This window comes from Triturus cristatus, chromosome 8 (genome assembly GCF_964204655.1).
Source record: "Triturus cristatus chromosome 8, aTriCri1.1, whole genome shotgun sequence".
In the NCBI taxonomy this organism is placed as follows: domain Eukaryota; kingdom Metazoa; phylum Chordata; class Amphibia; order Caudata; family Salamandridae; genus Triturus; species Triturus cristatus.
In genome coordinates, this window is record NC_140591.1 from 1,661,434,211 (window position 1) to 1,661,452,717 (window position 18,507).

The 18,507-nt window shown below is 44.2% G+C and overlaps 1 protein-coding gene across 1 annotated transcript in view; it reads left to right on the forward strand.

Annotated features, from left to right (window-relative positions):
• The window catches only part of LOC146808507 (transient receptor potential cation channel subfamily M member 2-like), a 206,396-nt gene that overhangs the window by 73,623 nt on the left and 114,266 nt on the right, over positions 1-18,507 (forward strand). The window contains exons 9-11 of the mRNA XM_085623588.1: positions 5,161-5,499; positions 16,484-16,612; positions 17,509-17,638. Of these exons, the coding sequence (XP_085479714.1) occupies positions 5,161-5,499; positions 16,484-16,612; positions 17,509-17,638 (598 nt within the window). The remainder of the gene's footprint in view (positions 1-5,160; positions 5,500-16,483; positions 16,613-17,508; positions 17,639-18,507) is intronic.

Genomic DNA, 18,507 nt, shown 5'->3' on the forward strand with positions numbered 1-18,507 from the left:
GATGTAACCACAACTGGTGGAGTCTACCTAATAGTTGTAACCCTTTTCAACCATACTAATGTCTCTATAGTCCTCACAGATAGGCTATAACTGTAAACTATCTCAACTTTATCACACCTCACATCAAGGTGTGGGCCTTAGACTACCCCCTCCCTCTCCACTCAATATGCCCTTCCCAAAGCCCATGCAATGAAACTTGTTTGGAGAAGATTCCTATCCTATCATGTAGTCGTTGCCCTTAACTCAAGCACAACTGTTGCCCTTCATTTGGACCTTATTTTACTCTGGACCATTCCCTTTGAAAGGATAAGAAGCTTCGTATATGTCGACAATGTCTTTATTTTTCTGGGAAAGATAACATACCTTTCCTCATTCTGATAAATGTTTCATTCCCATGCCATAGTGTTTCAGTTAACCAGCTATGTCCTTATTCATGCTCAGTGTCTATATTCAAGAGAGCCCTCCACTATGGATGAGTCTCCATCTGTCTCTAAAGGCGCCACTTTAGATTTCTCTAAGTTCGGTACGTTTCTGTGGGTGATTCTTCAGCCCCTATCTCGAGGCGCCATCCGGGGTCTTTTTGTTGTTTCAGCGAGGGATTTAGCCTTTCAGTAACTGTGTGCTATCCCTTCCCAGGCCTCATCCATGGATGCAAATGCCAGAATGTCCCTCTGTCAGGACCTTCAGCTTAGCAGTGCACAACAGCAAGCATTTCCAGTTGTTTGTCTTAGTTCTGTTTCCAAAGCATTGAGGTTCTGCTTTTCACCCGTACTGCTAATGTGAGCTCCAGGAATATCACTAGATCAGTATCTGGGTGTTTTGGAACTGTAGGGGACCTGTACTCCTTTCTGCTTCCAATATGGCATGTCCCTGAAATGGATAATGCTGGCTTTATTCATCTGGGTTAGCCCCTGGGCTTCAACCGGGGGCAGGGGCCATATGAGCTCTTTCAGTGGAGAAGAATTTCAACAGTAACACTGGCTGGTGGGGTGGGGGTGCAAGACTCCAAAAAATGAGGTTCCCTCCTCCCATTCCAGGACCTCCAGCAGGCAAATGTTTAATGAGAGCGGCCATCTAGGTCTTCTGCTTTCGCTGATACCCGATGGTTTCATTGGTCAGCAGTTTCGTTTTCTCCTACTTGTTTTTATGTCTAAGGTGTGTTCTATGGTATTCTGTTGGTTACGTTTGAAATGTCCACCCGATGATAGTAACGTCCAGCGTCATAGTATTTAGTTTGTCTTCAAATGTTACTCCCTGTTCAGTGGGCTCCCACCTCACGCCTTTGGTTCCCGCCATACAACTTACTTCCTCTTTCAGGCAGCCAGATGCATGGCCCTGAAGCTAAAGACCATGCTTACCTATCTTGTTCTGCTTCAGTTGGTTGGTTTCCCTCCAGGCCCCCAATCAGCTGATTTCTTTGCTGCTGCTTTAAGTGGCCCCTTTCACCAATGCAATGTACCCATGAAGAGGTGAGAGGGAAGGAAAGGCACTAGGCCCAGACTGACATACTTGAGTCCATAAGTTCCACTCCGGGCCTCACAGTCCTGGGAGGGGTTTCAAAGCAGGTAGTTAGATCGCTACCTTGCTGTACCTTCCACTTATGGGATCTGCTATTGTGATGCCCCCAAGTAGCAGGGAGGTAAGTCCGCTAACCCAAACCGGCACTGACTTCTCCATCAGCTTCTTCTTATGGGGCATGTCTCCTCTCTGCTGACCTCTGCCTGCTGCCCTCCACCCCAGCTGGTGGCCACACCAGTTTTCCAGACTTCTGCCGGGGAAAGCACAACGTTCTTGGTCCCCCAGGGGCAGGCTCACAATGCTCCATCTGGGACATGGCATCATGGAGCGCTGGCCCACATCAGTGATCCAGGCCACGGAAGGAGCCCTTCATAGGCTGCCTTCTTTCATTGATGGCACTGTCTCTGCTAGGTCTGTCCACAGGGTCCGGATGGGTCAGGAGATTGTACAGGATGAATGCTACTGTTTCCAGGAGCTCAAGCCAACGTGCCATTTTGTGTGTGCATCAGCCCCTACCTCATTGCCCTTGTTTCAGGTTTCTCAAGGAAAGAGACTCCCACCCAGCTTCACCCCACCTACTGCTTATGCTCTAAACAAAGACCTTATCTGTACATGTCTGCGTGGAACTTAAAAAACTGAGGAACTGCCAAGAACCTGTCACAGAACTGAACCACTGGAATAGGCAAAGTCTGTCTGCAACTTGAGTACGAAGACGAGGCAGGAAGTTCCAGTCAGTGTGCCAAAAGCCTGGGGGGGATAGGGGTCGCACACCAGAGGAGGGCGGGATAATCCTTGGAGCTCCAGGATTACGTTAACGGCTCCCTACTCCCAGTGTTAGGTTTGGGACAAGAAGGCTGGAGAAACTTGAAGAGTCTGCCAGCAGAGACTGCCAGGACCCTGCTTCAAGGACAGAGGTGACCAACTGCTTGGGAGGGGAGCTGGAGTTGCCCCGGCCCAGTGGTTAATTTAGCAAAATACATAACAGGGATCCCCCTCTACTAGTTCAGCTCAGTGAAAAGTGACAAAATGAATAGAGGAGAGGTCCTACTAACCTGAATTACTTATCACATAGGAATAAATCCCACCGTAAGCAAATGCAGATCAACTTTGAAAATGTATTTCAAGAAATTCAGATTTCTTTAATTTTCACGTACATTCTTTTTATAATGTTGTTTACATACATCATTTAGGCATGACTTTACATCTATTGCAGAATATATACATTAATTTGCCTAATTTTAAAAATACCACACCACTACAAAATTCAACACACACCTCATAAGCAATCCTGTATCACCCTCTCATCTAACATACCATTCATTCCACATCTCACACATACATCATACATCAGTCCAGAAAAACAGCATTTATCATACACCGGTAGAGTTTAATCTCTTTTCTCCTTCTGATGTACAGGCACAAACTGGACACATCAACAGTTAACACACGTTTCGGTGGATATGAAATTGTTCTACCACCTTCTTCAGGACAGTATTAGCATTTACTGTATACATAAAACATCAGGGGGAAATTCTCATAAATTGATTGTCTGAAATAGAGCTTGCTTATTTATGTCTATCCAAGGATCAAGGGTGAGAATAATCTCAATTGCTCACCATACATCAGTGCACAGTGAGGATACCCTTCACTTGGGTTTCTAGGTTCGAGTCCCATACGCTAAGCAGATAAGTCTTCACTTTTAATTCATGCTGTATTTTTTCACCAGCAGGATGAGCTCAATCCAGTAGGCAGGCATTCTACTTCGCAAACATTGTAAATGCTGCCTGTATTCTGCAGCCGCGCACTTACACACCTCTGTTGCGTTTCTGTTAACTCTTAATTTTGAAGTGCTAATGTCTTTTACAAATGAAGCAAAATAATGTAAATGTTCTACAATAGATATAAAGTCATGCCTAAATGATGTATGTAAAAAATTATAAAAAGAATGTATGTAAAAATGGAAGAAATCAGAATTTTGTGAAATACATTTTCAAAGTTAGTTTGTTTAAGGTGGGATTTATTCCTATGTGATAAGTATTTTGGGTTAGAAGAACCTCTCTTCTATCCATTGGTTAATGTATACAAGAATAAGTGCCGGGCCCAAACCTATGCTTGGAACTACCATGGCAGGTGCTGTTGAATGTCGACGTGATGGTTACCAAGACTGCTGAACCTTGATTCCACTTCATAACTCTGTTCCACCACCATACACCTCTGATCCTTGATTCCACCTCATGACTCTATTCGACCACCATACACCTCTGATCCTTGATATCACTCTTGCAGGTATTTGTAGGTCCTCGAAAATGTGTGCTGGGGGGCCCCACCTGCAACCACTCGCTCAAATAATTGCACCACTGGCAAGCCTCACATCCCCAACCTTTGAGCCTATTCAACCAGCCGATATAAAGTTTGTCTCAATGTAAAATGACATTGCTGTTAGCCACCAGGCCCACACAACATGGAGGTACAAGGCTTCTGCTCCAGGGAACCGTATCTCAGATTCGATTATGTCAAAATAGTGCTGAAAATTGTAATGTTGTTCAGCAGAGTCCAGCAGAGAAATCATTACGCACAATAGATATCAAGCGATGTCTGGAATTTCATTCAGGCTTACAAGTTTGGAAATCAAATCAGCAGTTAACACCTTGCTCCATAATGTGCTTCATGACCACTCTCCAAAAGGTTAAAGGCACTGTCCACCAAAAGGGATGCCCGCAATAGCAGGTCTGTTTACAGCAGTGCCCATTACACATGTAGACAAAGGTGCAACAAGCAAATCATCCCATATTTTGATGACAAGCTGTTGCTCGTGAATCAGAAATGAGAGTAGGCCAAGTGATGTCTCAGAACCACTTCCAACACGTCCACTCAGATCCTGCTGTGCACTGCTGCTTTCTAATATGTCCTGGCCTTTAAGCAAGAATGTGGATGTGTGAAAGGTCCAGTCCTGCAGACAAGCAAGTTACTTACCTGTAACTAAAGTTCCCCAGCAGTGGAATTTTCATAGATTCCCATGTGACCCTCCCTCCTCCTCCTCTATCAGGACCTCTGTTACTGCTCAGCTTTGTGCTATGAAACTCTGAGCTGTAGCAGCCTCTGGGAGGGACAGAATTTGTTATCTCTCCATCTGCTTTGTAGTCCAAATAAGGAGGTGAGCGGGCTCTGTTCGGCACTGTGTTCAATGTTTCGATTTTAACCCTGCAGATTTAATATTGCTATCAGGTATTCTAACCCTGGCGATGGGGAATAAGTAAAGGATGTGAGTCTGTGAATGAACCAGTGAATAACTGTGGTTGCCGGTAAGTTGTGTTTTCCTTGCTCACAGATGCCTGTTGTTCAATGACAATAGATTGTTGTTGAGCTACAGGTGATGGATATTGGTTCATGGTTGATGGCTTTTCTGTGGGTGATTGTTATTTGGTCACAAATGGCTGTTGGTAGAATACTGATGACTGTTGTGTGGTCATTCATCACTGCTATTGGGTTTGCATGATTGATCTTTAATTCACCTGGCTGCCCATCTATTTGTGATGCTTTGATTCATCAAAGAATATAAAAAAAATTGTTTTACTCTAATCTGTGCCTGATGTTGCCAAGCTCTATTTGTGTTAAATTATTTGATGTTTCTTGGACCTCCAGCCCTCAGACTTGTATCCGGTGATGACCATCGCGTTGATTGATAACAAACCAGATTTTGTGCGGCTTTTCCTGGATCATGGAGTGAGCCTGAAGGAGTTCTTGACGTGGGACACTTTGGCTTGTCTCTACAACAATATGGAGCCATCCAGTCCAATCCACAGCAAACTGGAGAAGCTGATTGCTGAGGAGGAACACCTGAAGGTGCCTAGGGAGGGCCCTGAAATTCAGCTCTACCATGTTGCCCGAGTCCTGCGAGAGCTGCTGGGGGAGTTTACAGAAGTACTGTACCCGAATTTTAAAAGCACCCGCTCTTCAGTAGTGCCGCATATCAACATAAAGGTACAAAAAACGCTTCTTGTTGATAAACTTCACTGAGTGATAATTACACAAGAACAACCTTGCTTTTTAATTACATCCTAAAATAGTGACTAAAATAAATTGTCTTTTTGGGAATGTTGCACATCAGGTGACCTGCAGAAAGCCTTCCAATTGATATTCCTATTTGTAAGTTCTGGTTCTTAGGCTGATTTGAGTGGATTCTACTTTCCAGTCCTATTGGAAACACACCTCCTGCACAGCTTGCGTTGAAGCATCTATGGCAAGTTGTAAGGTTTTGCTTGGTAGGTTCCTCTTGCTGGGGTTTGAGCCATTCATGGACTTTGCTGATCTCACTTTTACCTTCCTAAATGTTGCCCATTACAATGATCTGGCTAAATCTTGCTTCCTGCACTGGTTTTCATCCTATATTGACCGCACAGTTGATCATCCTCAGGTTTGCCTGTTGTATTTACTTTACTAGATTTTGCTTCCTCACTGACTTTGTTAGGCTTGGCTCCCAACGTCTGCTTGACCAGAAAGTAAATTTACCTTCCAACTTATATTTTAGACCCCCCCCCCCTTCCTGTAAGTGGGTTAGTAGCAGTGTTAAGGGTTGCAGCGCCTACTGGGAGAAACGTTTGATGAGCTGGCCTCTATGGGTGTCTTTTCCTGAGCTATTGTTAGCTACAGCTCCCCATAGACATATTTACTTAAGGAGTTTGCCTGTGTTATCAGTGGTGTGGTCCTGCTGAGGTTTTGTTTGATGTTTGTTCCTCTTCTTGGGTTAAATGGGATCTGATAAGCCCTAAATATTATTCTTGCAAGCTCTCCATACTTTTCTGTTGCTGATGCCAGGTTTGAACATCCAGAGAGATCATGTGTGTATGTTAGTAGGCATTAGTAGTTTATGTGGTTCAAACCTAGCTATGTATCAACTAAAGCACTTTACATTGAATGTGTGCTGCCTGGACACATACATGATTGTGTGGCTGTAACACCTGCAAAGTATGCAGTTAGGATATCTGTGTCTGGGAGATGCTTGGCAGAGCTGAGCCGGAGACTCTGAGTTTTCATGTAGAATAGATTTGTTGTGAAAACACAATCCTGAATGATCTGCTGTAGTGTGTGCAGTGCGACGGGGGTTGAGTGTGTCAGTGCTGTGTGTGCTTTCTCCAGTTCCCAATGGTTTGCTTAGAAGCCTGTGGCTGGTGCTATCAAAGTTCAGGGTGCTGAGTACCAAGGCTGATTCTCATGTGAACCTTATGCTTCTTCAATCCATGCCTAGACAGTCTCTGGCCTTTTATCTCTCACTTGTCGCTCTCTGTAGCTGGACATTTTTTCCTCTATTCTGGAGGGTAGTATAGAATAGGTGCGTAGGAAGGGCCCATCCTGGGAACATTTAATACTCAAAATGCCTTGTCCTGAGGAAAGGTAAAAAAAAATGTAAGTGCTTACCTGAGAAACTGAGCACACATGGAGGAAAATACAGAGAGAGCAGAGCAGTTTATAGAGGTCAGCTCTGGACACACAAAAAAGCATTAGTTGAGGCTGTAGGGGCAGATCTTTCATCACAGTAAGTAACTGAAGCGCCAAAGTGCTTGACACAAATGTTCAACCTCCTAAAAGCCCTTATTAACCTACCATGCCAGGCTATTAGCCTAACAGCCCCCCAGGCTGTTTCTGACTAGTTGGCTAGTTGCTTTGTAATGACGGCGTGATGATAGCTGAGAACATAAGAACTTCTATCAGAAGGATTCAAGCTTATTTCCTCTCAGGACGAGTGGACTGAGTTGGTGTTCTCCACCACCTCAGACGACAAGATTTTGAGGGCCATCTCCAGCATTAAAACAGGCTCTCCCGAAGACACGTTCCTGGGGTCTGCTCTACATGACCTGGCTCTGCTAAAAAAAGGAGCAAATAATCCACTCCGGCCTGGCTACAGGTTTGGGCTGTGGAGCATGGAAAGGGAAGTTAGCTCCTCCTGCTTACAAAAGGCTAATATCTTCAACTCCTGGCACCTGTTCTTTTGCCCAAGGTGGTCTGTAGTGCCTGTGAGCATCCTGTGCACGTGCTCACATGCATCATTACCTCATTCAGGACCCCACACCAGAGAATATCATGTTTGAAAGTGGGGCAGTCGACTTGGAGCCATCAAATGGTTACTAGTTGCTTCCCAGGGCTGAACATAAAAGACTAAACAACTACTTCTGGTTGCTAATTGTTGTACTATACATCTCTACAAAGTGGGTGGCAATCTCACCCCAGGCTCAAATCCATGCATTTGGAATTTTTGGACTTGGTGAAAGAAAAAGGCTTTGACTCAAACGAACCACTGATGCTGCAGTCTTGAACCGGAGAAGAACAGTCACTCCTTTTTGGATTGTGGTGCAGTTCAACAGTTCATTGTACAGATGTTGGGCGCGCTTACAAGGGCGATGGGTATTTGGACCATAAATTTTCAGCGTCTAGTCGACTGTATCAGACGTCGGTGCCACAAGAACAGCCATCAAGCTGACTGTATGGCCTTTTTTTGTTATTTAATTTTATATATAGTAGAGTGACACATACACTTTGGTCCTGAAGAATGCCTAGAACTTTTTTAGTCCTGCATGGCAGAAACATATTGACCATACAATAGGGTAATAGCCATAATCCCTATTTCACTTAGCCTTTTTATCCTATCCACTGGGGGCACCAGAATAAAGACATTTTTCACCCACAAGGAGATAGTTTTATTCACTTTCTTCTTTATTTGCATTTGCACTCTGCTCATCTCTCCCCCCACATAGGAGTTAGTACTCTTTGTGCTTAGAATACCCCTGCTCTTCTCCCACAGGAGTTTTGTAACCCACACTGGGTGCCTTGCGGTCCCAGTGTGAGGAGGGGCCCCTATGATGAAGCATGTCACCCTTGGGTGAGTGGGGGTTCTCGTCCTAACACAGTGGTACTCTCCCAGTTCCTTTCCTTTTTGTCCCACTCACATACATAGTGTGTGTTTATTTGGACCATAAATGTCAGTTGGGCCTTGCGACTCCTAGGGCAAAACCGGTCCTAGGTTGCTTGTGTTCTGGTTCACAGAGGACCTGGCTTGGCAGTTTGGGCTGGACTGTTCCCATATAGCTGGATCCAAGCTAAGGAGGCATGGTGTGCCAAATAACGATGAACTGGGAAGTCTCCCCGAGTGAATGTCTGTCGCGTATGAGCCCTAGTCATAACAGCTGCAAATACACTCAGCAAATGCAGGGCAACCACCCTGATCGCCGCCACCGATGACATCAGAGCCCACTTGACCGGGGAGAAACAGCAGCCTTAATCCTCCTCAACATCTCATCAGCGTTCGATACCGTATCCCAACACAACCTTATCAAGACGCTTCATCTGATCGGAATCCAAGGAGATGCCCTGGATTGTCTCCTTCCTCACTGGAAGAACCAGAGAATCTGACTACCATTATTCACCTCGGAACCTAAGAACATCATCTGCAGCGTCCCTCAAGGTACGTCCCTCAGCCCTACATTGTGCAGTGCTAAATGACCCCCTTGGCCAACATCATCAGAACCCATGGTTTAAGCATCATATCCTATGAAGATGATACCCAGCATCATATCCTATGAAGATGATACCCGGCATCATATCCTATGAAGATGATACCCAGCTCATACTCCCGCCATCAGAAGACCTCTCTGCCACAAGGGCCAACGTCCGCAGGTGCATGATGAGCATCGCCGACTGGATGAAAACCAACTGCCTGAAATGTAACACAGACAAAACTGAGAACAACACCTCCTCTGGAGCGACTACTGTTGGCCTCTCATACTAGGACCCTCATCCACTCCGAGATACAATGCCTGCAACCTTGGCATTATCCTGGACAGCAAACTCACCATAAAAAACCAGATCAATGCAGTCTCATCTGCCTGCTTCCTCACTCTTCCTCACTATTCGCATGCTCCGGAACATCTTCAAATGGCTCTCTGTTGAAACCAGAGGAACCTTCACTCAAGCCCTAATCACCAGCCAGTTGGACTACAGCAATGCACTCTATGTAGGAATCACCACTCACCTCCCAAAAGACAGCAGACCATACAGAACTCAGTTGCAAGACTCATACTTGACCTCCCCAAACAGACTCACATTATACCCCACCTCAAGAAGCTCCACTGGCTCCCCATTCAGAAGTGATGTCAATTCAAGATGCTGATCCACACCCACAGACCCTTCACAATCAAGGACCAGCTTACATCAGCCACCACATGTACTTCCACCAACCCTCCAGACACCTATCCTCTGCCTCCTTCTCCCTCATTCACACCCCAACAGCGGAGGGCGTCCTTCTCCTACCTTGCTGGTTGGTCCTGAAATGACCTCCCCCTTCACCTCCGGACCTCATCCTCTTTTATGGAAATCAGGAAAGGGTGCAATAAATTGTCTGTTCAACTGATCCCTCCCGTAGCAGCAAGGTTCTCAGTGCCTGGAAGCCCTTGTGGGTGATTAGCCGTACTTTAATAAATCCCGATTGATTGATTGACTCTCATAGTTGTTTAAATTGGGGTATATATTAGCAACATTAGAGGAAAAATGCAGTTATGCTTTACATTTATTCCTCATATTACACCCTTTACTGCTGTGATGGGAAAGTGATGGTGTGTTTTGTCTAAAACTTGTGGGCAGATTGAGGAGGAGAGGCTGGAAAATAAATGGTGAAATTTACATGTTTACAACAGTTTCTGCGCACACTTCCCCCTTGCCCGTTTTTAGAAGCAGGGATCTCTCCCATTAAAAACTGCCCACTTTCAGATGGTGTTTTGGAGTTAGAAAGTTTTATAAATGAAGTTTTGTGTTGCAAAATTCATGTGCCCCAAAAACAACATTGTGCTTTGCAAATATGTTATGCTTCGAAATTCATGAGTTCGAATTCTGGGAGAGGGATCCACCGAAAATGAGATTGTGCACTTTCTGAGGGATGCCAAAACCCTTATCCTTTTTTTAAAAAATGCAGTGATGTTCAAATATTGTGAATAGTTCCATCAATGTCCTCATATTTTATGACTAAGACATTAAACCTCAGAGGACCAGAACTGTCCACCTCATGCCATAGGTAATGAATCAACAGAGGACCAATGCTGATCATCCTATGGGGAATTAATGAACCCTCCATGAGCGGGTGCTGTACTAAGAAAATGAACCCCAGATGCCAAGAGGAGCACACGTTATGACTGAGACAGTACAGCCCCGGAGATTCTGAGCTGTAAGATTCACACACTTGCAAAACAAGACTGGAGCTGATGGGTGAAGAAAAGGCTGGAGCTGGGATTAGAAGCCTAGAAATGGAGGCAGAAAACAAAAACAGGTACAAAATTAGAACCGAGGCTATGAGCAGGTTGTCTGAAGTTCTGGGCGAGAGGTGGATGTATAGAGAAGAAGAATGAGGGGTACAAGAAGGCTACAAATACTGAAGCAGAGACAGGAGAAGGCTGAGGTTGGACAGCAGTGAAAGTGAGAGCAATAGTAAGCAGGAGCAGAGGGTGAGGTGTGGGTCTCTGAATCTCACACCTATTATGTGATGTCTTCGGAAAACTCTTAATGTCTACTTCAGTGATCTAGATGCAGCATCTAACACCCACCAGACCATAGAGCTCTTTCCTCATGTCCACTTGCTGCACACATAGCTGTATAGCAAGAATAAAGAAAGAAACAGTATGCGGTACTGCTCATGAAAAGTAAAGAAAGACAAACAGATCGCCTCTCCCACCACTTTACTCAGAAGAAGCCGACAACTGAGGCACCATCTTAGAAAGAAAGACATACATTGTTCTGCAGTATAAGTTGTATGAGTAACTTGCATATCGACAGCTGTGGCAAGATAACCGAAGTAAACAAATTTCTCTTCAAGTGAGCACCAGGCATGATGAAGGAGGCAATAAGGTGATGAGACACACTGAAGTGATGAGAGCCCACAGGCTCGGTCCATTAAGGACCATACAAAACCAGGATTGAGAGCCTGTGGCCACAAGAACTGCAGGGGCTGAGACACAATGTGGGGCCACATAGATGGCTGAAGGAGGCTGCAGACAAGGCTCCTGCGCTGCTAGCACAGTGACTTCCTGGCAGAGCCCCAACATCTTCCAGTGCACATGGCAGGATTACATATTTTGATTGGCAAGACACTGTTAAGTAGCTTACATCTAGACTTTATTTTAGCTTTTCATTTAAACTTAGCATTGTTTTCAAAGGTTGGTTTTCAAAGGTTTTTCCTACTGCGAGAATGTGCTATGCATGCATTTATTCCTGATAATTGTGCACATTTAGTTCCAGGGTCGCACAACTCAGAACACAATGCATTTTTTTTTATTTTCCGTTCTCGTAGGTGACAACTCTTCTGCTTCCACCTAATTAAAAAGTTATTCTGCACCTCTGACACAGTATGATTAGTTTGCTATTTTATTATTTAGCCAGTGTCCATGTTGAAGTCAGTAAAAGGTTCACTTCTATCTGGAGTCATTATGGAATGCTGCTGTGAGCAGTGACTTAAATAGAGTTCCGCTGCCCCAACTTTCATCCTGAGAAAGAGGATAGCTAAACACTCAGACAGAGGTGCATTCATGATTGCACTGAGCCTGGCTTCCTGACATTAAGTGCCAAAGTATGGGGTTAGGTCATTACAACAGGTCTGGCAGATGGGTACTCCCGATATACTCTCTGTAGCATAGAGATATTAGTAACAGATAGGAGTAACCTAAGAAATATTATGAAAAACTAACATGGTTGAATTGTTTGTGTTTATCACCATTCTAATAATGCTTGTAACAATCATGTTTCTCATCTTTCTAATAATTGCAGTTCATGTTTTATTTACAAAGATTAGAGCTTTTGAATAAATGTTTGAAAATGCGATATCCTATCTTTTCTTTGTGACAATTTGGGCATGCAAAAGTGACAAACGGAAGGGTTAGATCTGTTTTCACGATTTCCTTGGGAATCTGAGAGTCATGTTCTAGGTTACTGACAACATCTATAACTCTGTAAGTTTAGGAGTCTGGATGCAGTACTGTGAGCTAGCCAAACCTGGTCCAACATTCACTGATTATATAAGAAGACTCAGTCTCTGTATTATGAAGTTTTCTTGTTCGAAATACACAGTCCTACTAGATTTGTAGGAATCGTACACACATGAGTTTAGCCAGCAACAAATGTATATCACCAGTTCCTTTTTAGTGTACTAGTTGAAGGCTTTCCTAGTGGCTCTTTGTTGATGCCACCTGCACCCTAATTCAGAGTATTTTGATGCAGCAATAAGCAGCTATATAGTGAAAATCTCTGTGTGTGTATGTCTATTAGCGCCAGCAGTGGGAATACCTACTCAAAAAGTAATTTGAGTTTAATTTGCTGCTTCTTGGGTAGAAAATCTTCTCAAGAAGCAGCCTTCTAATCGCGACTGCCCGCGTTAGAACATTTTGCCAGAAGTCGTCCTATCAACCGGAAATCTCGCTAGGGGATGCCTGTAGTGAAAGAGCCAATCTTGTGTTTGGGAACCCTATGATGACCTTCAACTACCATCATTTTACCTGACTTGAGTGTGTTATTTTATCCTACCCTTAATGTAGGACTGTCTTGTATATGCCTGCTCCTCTTCTGTCTTGTAATCTTGCTGCCTTTCAGTAGGAGCTGTCACGGAGTATAACAGTACATTTATATAATGAGTTCCTATTATTGGCTTTGACATGGCCTCATGTCATCTTGCTCTCTGGTTTAGCCTTGCTGCTCGCACATAGCTGCAAAGTGGGGAGGGCTTGTTTCTGCTTCTCACTTGTTTTTCGCTCTACACTGACCAGAGTGAACTGGATATTATCTGTAGAATGTGCAACTCAAAATACGGGAGCTTGGCCAGCCCCCGTCTTGGCCTTGTCGCAGACTAGTACAGCCAGCTCGGTTCTTTCTCATGAGAAGGGGGCAAGGTTTTCTAGAACCTTCGTCTTACTTTGAGCAATGGTATTAAAGCTGGGAGCCTTCGGGGGCCAGGTGGAAGTTCACCACAGAATAGACATATTGCTGTGGAGGTGACAGAACTTGAGTCCTGATTGAACTCCTTCCTGGGCTGTTGAGCTTGAGTTGGCAAGGATGATGTAAATTCAATTGGTGAGGTGTTCCTAACCATTTTGTATATATTTTCTACTCTCTGCTACTTGTATATACTGCATTCTTTTTCAATTGTTCATTTATTGTTCACTTGATATTGGGAGTCTGCAATTACAGATATATTTGGCCTCCTTTTTTAAAATATTGCATTAATAAACTTGTGTGTTGTTTTACATGCACCTGGATTTGTTTTCTTACCTTGCCTTAAGGGAGTGCTGGGTCTTTGCCTCGTCTTTTGGGAGTGTTGCTCAAAGTGTATTATTTAAAGGTGCAGTGGTATATTTGCCTCCAAAGTGGGAGTGCAGGGTTTGGGTGTGGCTTATTGGTGAGAAGTCACATTCATTACAACGCCAAATCTTGCTCCTGCTAGCCAGCTCCTATTCTGGAGCTTCATGTTGTTATTGTGTTGCTCAAATGGGAAAAAAATCCTGCCACGCAGCAATTGGTGGAATTTTGTGGTAACTCTATATTACATGAGTAAGTGGGAGTTGCCAAATCTCTCTAATTCAGTGAGTGGAAATAAAAATTTCGCCCAGGGCCTAGTTTCATGGCGTATGTGAATTTGCTCCTGTCAGCATTGCACTGGCTCATTCTACATTTGCTCTCCAGTTGTTTGCTGTGGTGTTTCATCAGCCTTAGTTCCTATGTGTACCAACTGGCCCAGGTCTAGATCTTGTTGTATTGTTGTGTTTGAGGGTGACCAGGAAGTCAGCAGAGTAGGTAATCCAATTGTTGAAATTCTTGAATACTTTGGGGAGTCTACTGCTTTGTTTGGTCCCTGGGCATTGAGAGCAGTGTTACAATCCTTGTCAGTGATTCTGTTCCAGTTTCGGCCAGCTGGTCTGTCGATGTTGCATGTGCGATAGACCGGGACGGGGAACTGAACATGATGAGGGGATGGTTTGTACAGAAGTCTGGTGTGGGCTTGTCAACATGGATGTTGTAGAAAGTGGGATAGACTAGGGTCCAGTTATTATCCGTAGACGTGGGTAGGTCTGGATACTCATTGGATTAGGTCCAGGCTTTCAAGGTCTTCGATGCGTGCTTTTGAGTTGGGTTCAGCTTGGTCTTGAAGGTGAAATTCCTGGTCTCCGAGTAGGATGTAAGTGTTAGCGTTGAGCGCAAGAGGTGCAATTCAGTCTGTATGGTGTTGGTGAAGTTGGTGCGTGGTCCTGGTGATCTGTAGATGAGAGTGTTTCTTAGGGTGAAGTTGGCTGTCACGAGGAGCTTTAAAGACAGATGTTCCATGTTGGAGGATATAGATCCCGATTCACAGAACTAACTTAAGAAAAAATCCTATACTTACTACCATTTTGGTATTCATAGAAGGCACTTACTCATTTTGGTATTCACAGAAGGTACTTACTCATTTCGGTATTCACAGAAGTTAGGACTCCTAACTTTAAGACTCCTAAATGCCTTCTGTGAATACCAAAAGTCTTAAAGTTAGGATTTTTCTCAGTTTAGGGGTAGTAAAGTTAGGACTCCTAACTTTAGGACTCCTAAACTGATAAAAATCCTAACTTTAAGACTTTCGGTATTCACAGAAGGCATTTAGGAGTCCTAAAGTTAGGACTCTTAACTTTTGTGAATACCGAAATGAGTAAGTTCCTACTGTGAATACCAAACTGGTAGTAAGTTTAGGATTTTGTCCTAAGTTAGTTCTGTGAATCGGGCATGATGTGTCTGTGGAAGTGGTGCAGCTGATGGTGTTCTTGTGGATGATGGCAATTCTGCCTCTTGGCTTGTGAAGTCAGTCTTGCCTGGTGATCTTGAAGCTGGGGGAGGCTGTGGTGATGTCAGGTTCAGATTCTGGGTTCAGCCAGGTTTCTGTGAGAAAAACTAGGTCCAGGGGATGTTTTGTGCAGCAGGTCCCAGATCTCTGTGGCGTTTTTGGTGAGTGAGAAGCATGCATGTGAGTGCCAAGTATTCTGTGGGTGGTTACAGGACTGTGTGAGAGAGTGGGGGGTTGTTGGGTGCTGGTGGTGCAGGTGTGGTGAATGTGTGGTGTGGATAAATGCATGAAATCAGGGAGCAGAGGAGAAGGCTCCCTCTGTGTTGTGTTGTGTTGTGTGGTGTGGTGAGGCAGTAGCATGGGGAGCGGTATCTGGGGTTGAGGATACAAAGGTGAACAATGGGGTAGCTGCAGGAGGGAGGTGGACTAGGTTGTCTGGAATTGGGCAGGGTTCAGGCTTGGACAAGAAAAGATTATTGCCATTGGTGCAACTTCAGCGCGCGAGTAGCGCGTCTGCTGCTCATCCACACTGCAGCAGCTGTGAAGTAGGTAATGGGAGGGGGGGGAGTGATGCCACTTCCTGAGCAGATGGATGATTGGGAAATCCAGTTATGTCACTTCCTGTGTAGATGGATAATGGAAATGAGTCCTTTTGCTTGGCTTCTTTTTTAAATGATATTTATGACACAATATTTATGTCCGATAATATTCAGACAACGATATTATGGTTCCACGCTGGTCCCTAAAGATGTGATAATCATATTATGTGCTGCCATTGTCAGAAAGACCTGTCATGGTATGATGTTTTCAAAGGTGTTTCTCTTTGTGGTGTTCATGTGTTGTGGATACTTTTCTTTTGTTAATTTGTAGATATGTATATTTTCTTGTAACTTGTGCAGCTAATGGAGATGACATTCTTGGTCTTTATCTGTTTGAAACAATAGTATACAAGACATCCTGAACTGAGTAAAAGAATATGAACAATAGGGCTAGAATGGTGTTGGTCCTTGGTCCTGTCTCCTCCAATGCATGTGTTGGTGCTGCTGTTGCACCTCCCAATGAGTTGGTTCACAAACCTCGGTTGCAAATAAGGGTATTAAGAGATATCATATTTGTTACTATTCTCTGTTCCAGATATTGGGTAAAAAGCGTAAAACTCATCCAAAAGAGCTGCCGGCACTGCCGGTCTACCCCATCCGTGACATTCTCATCTGGTGCATCCTACAGAGCCGCGAAGAGCTTGCAGAGATCGCCTGGTCACAGGTATGAGCTAGACTTACTTGCTGCCTTACTTGAGCCCAGACTTTTCTAGAGTACAGGCTTACAACTCAACATAAAAATATATATATTATCATTACAAACAAAAAAGTTTGATATGAAATGCAAATCCAGATGATAAGGCTTCAGCTCTTGTCTGAACATTGTGAGCCTGGTCAACAAGGAATATTCTTCCACAATCTGGGGGTTTAGTTTGAAAAGCCCCAAATTTTACTTTTCTCCTCTGGTACCACGCAAGAAGTACCTGCTTTGGTGACAAATGAGGCACATTGTATTGCTGATGGTGCTTTTCCTTCTCATGATGGCTACATTTGTAATGCAGGGTGATTCGTTGAATAAATACAATGCTATGGATTCTTTGAGAGAAGGTATGAAAATGAGTGAGAGAAGGCACTGTGACAGGAGCAAGAGAAAATAAACCCACTAAAACCAAAAGAAGGCATGGATGCCAAGGAGGGGTGCAGGACCACTGAGACAGAAGATGGACATGAGTAACAGAGTTAATGGATTGCAGAAAGGGGGAATCTGGAGCAGAGACCCATCTTAGCGTCACTTATGGGTGAACCTAAGACACCAAACTGGGTAAACTTGACGCTTTAGGAGGTTGTGTGGTTCAAGAAATTGCAGATGAAAGTAGATCTCACTCAGGAAAGAACTGAAGATCCTCTTGTATGGTTTCCTTCAGGGTCAGAAGATAGAAATGTGTGATCAGGAGTATTTACAAGAATAGCAAGGTGGACAGAACTGAATTTAGCTGGACATCAATCAGTGCTCCAAGGCCCTTCACTGTTCACTTGAGGAACTGAATGGGAGAAGGGTGTGCACTTATCCTCTATAGTTCTGGCTGTCTTTATACCTGACAACTGTTTGTTGTGTTTCAGAACCCAGACTGCATCGTGGGGGCTTTGGCATGCAGCAAAATCCTGAAGGAGCTCTCAAAGGAATCAGACGAGACGGACAACTCTGAGAACATGATGGCACTGGCAGCGCTCTACGAGGAGAGAGCTGTGGGTCAGATTTTAAAACATTCCCTTCTTCATCCGTCTTCTATGTAGGATGCATGGAGGTCATGATACCTTTTATTAAACCAGCAGCAGTAATACATAGGTCGTGCATGTAGGCTTCCATCACAGTGAATCTGTATCTCAGGAAGTTTCCTTGGAGGTTCCGAAAACGTACTTCAGTAGAAGGTATTATCACCTCCACAAAGTCCTTGCCCCTGATAAGAATTTGGCAGGTGGGGACTCTTTCAGAAACACCACAGATACACCATCTTCCTTATTATAAGTGCACTATAGCCTATTGCACTCGTAATACTGAAGAATGGCTAGCCCCCTGCCGAACTCTAAAACAGGCTCCTTGTGTTCAAGACCGCAATGACATTCACACTTTCCCTCCAGTTTATTTTGGTGACAAATGCAGGTCCTGTTGACATCTAATAATACTCCTGCCATTTACAGGGGAGGTCCTTCCCTTATCTTATTGCTATTGGCTGCTGGTCCTTGTCAGCCCTGGTGCTTGGCTCAATGGTGATGGTTAGTGATGGGCTGCACTGGTAGTCTTGAATCGAGACTCAGGAATAGAAGGTCTCTACAGCGACTTTTATTTTTCCTAACTTATGACATCATCATTCTACTTCCAAGTACAAACCTAGACCTGTATTAGCACACGGTATAGGACCCTGATATTGGCGCAGACAAACAGAATGCTTGGATTGTAGGCGCTTACTCATTTTGTTTGATTTCATTCTATGTTCAGTAGAGGGAGTAAAGCATGAAACTAGAGCCTTGTTTTGTAAGAATGGTTGCATGATGAAACCTTGCATGCATTTACCCCGCATGCCTTTACAATTCAGTCACTACCCCGACTGCGACATTACC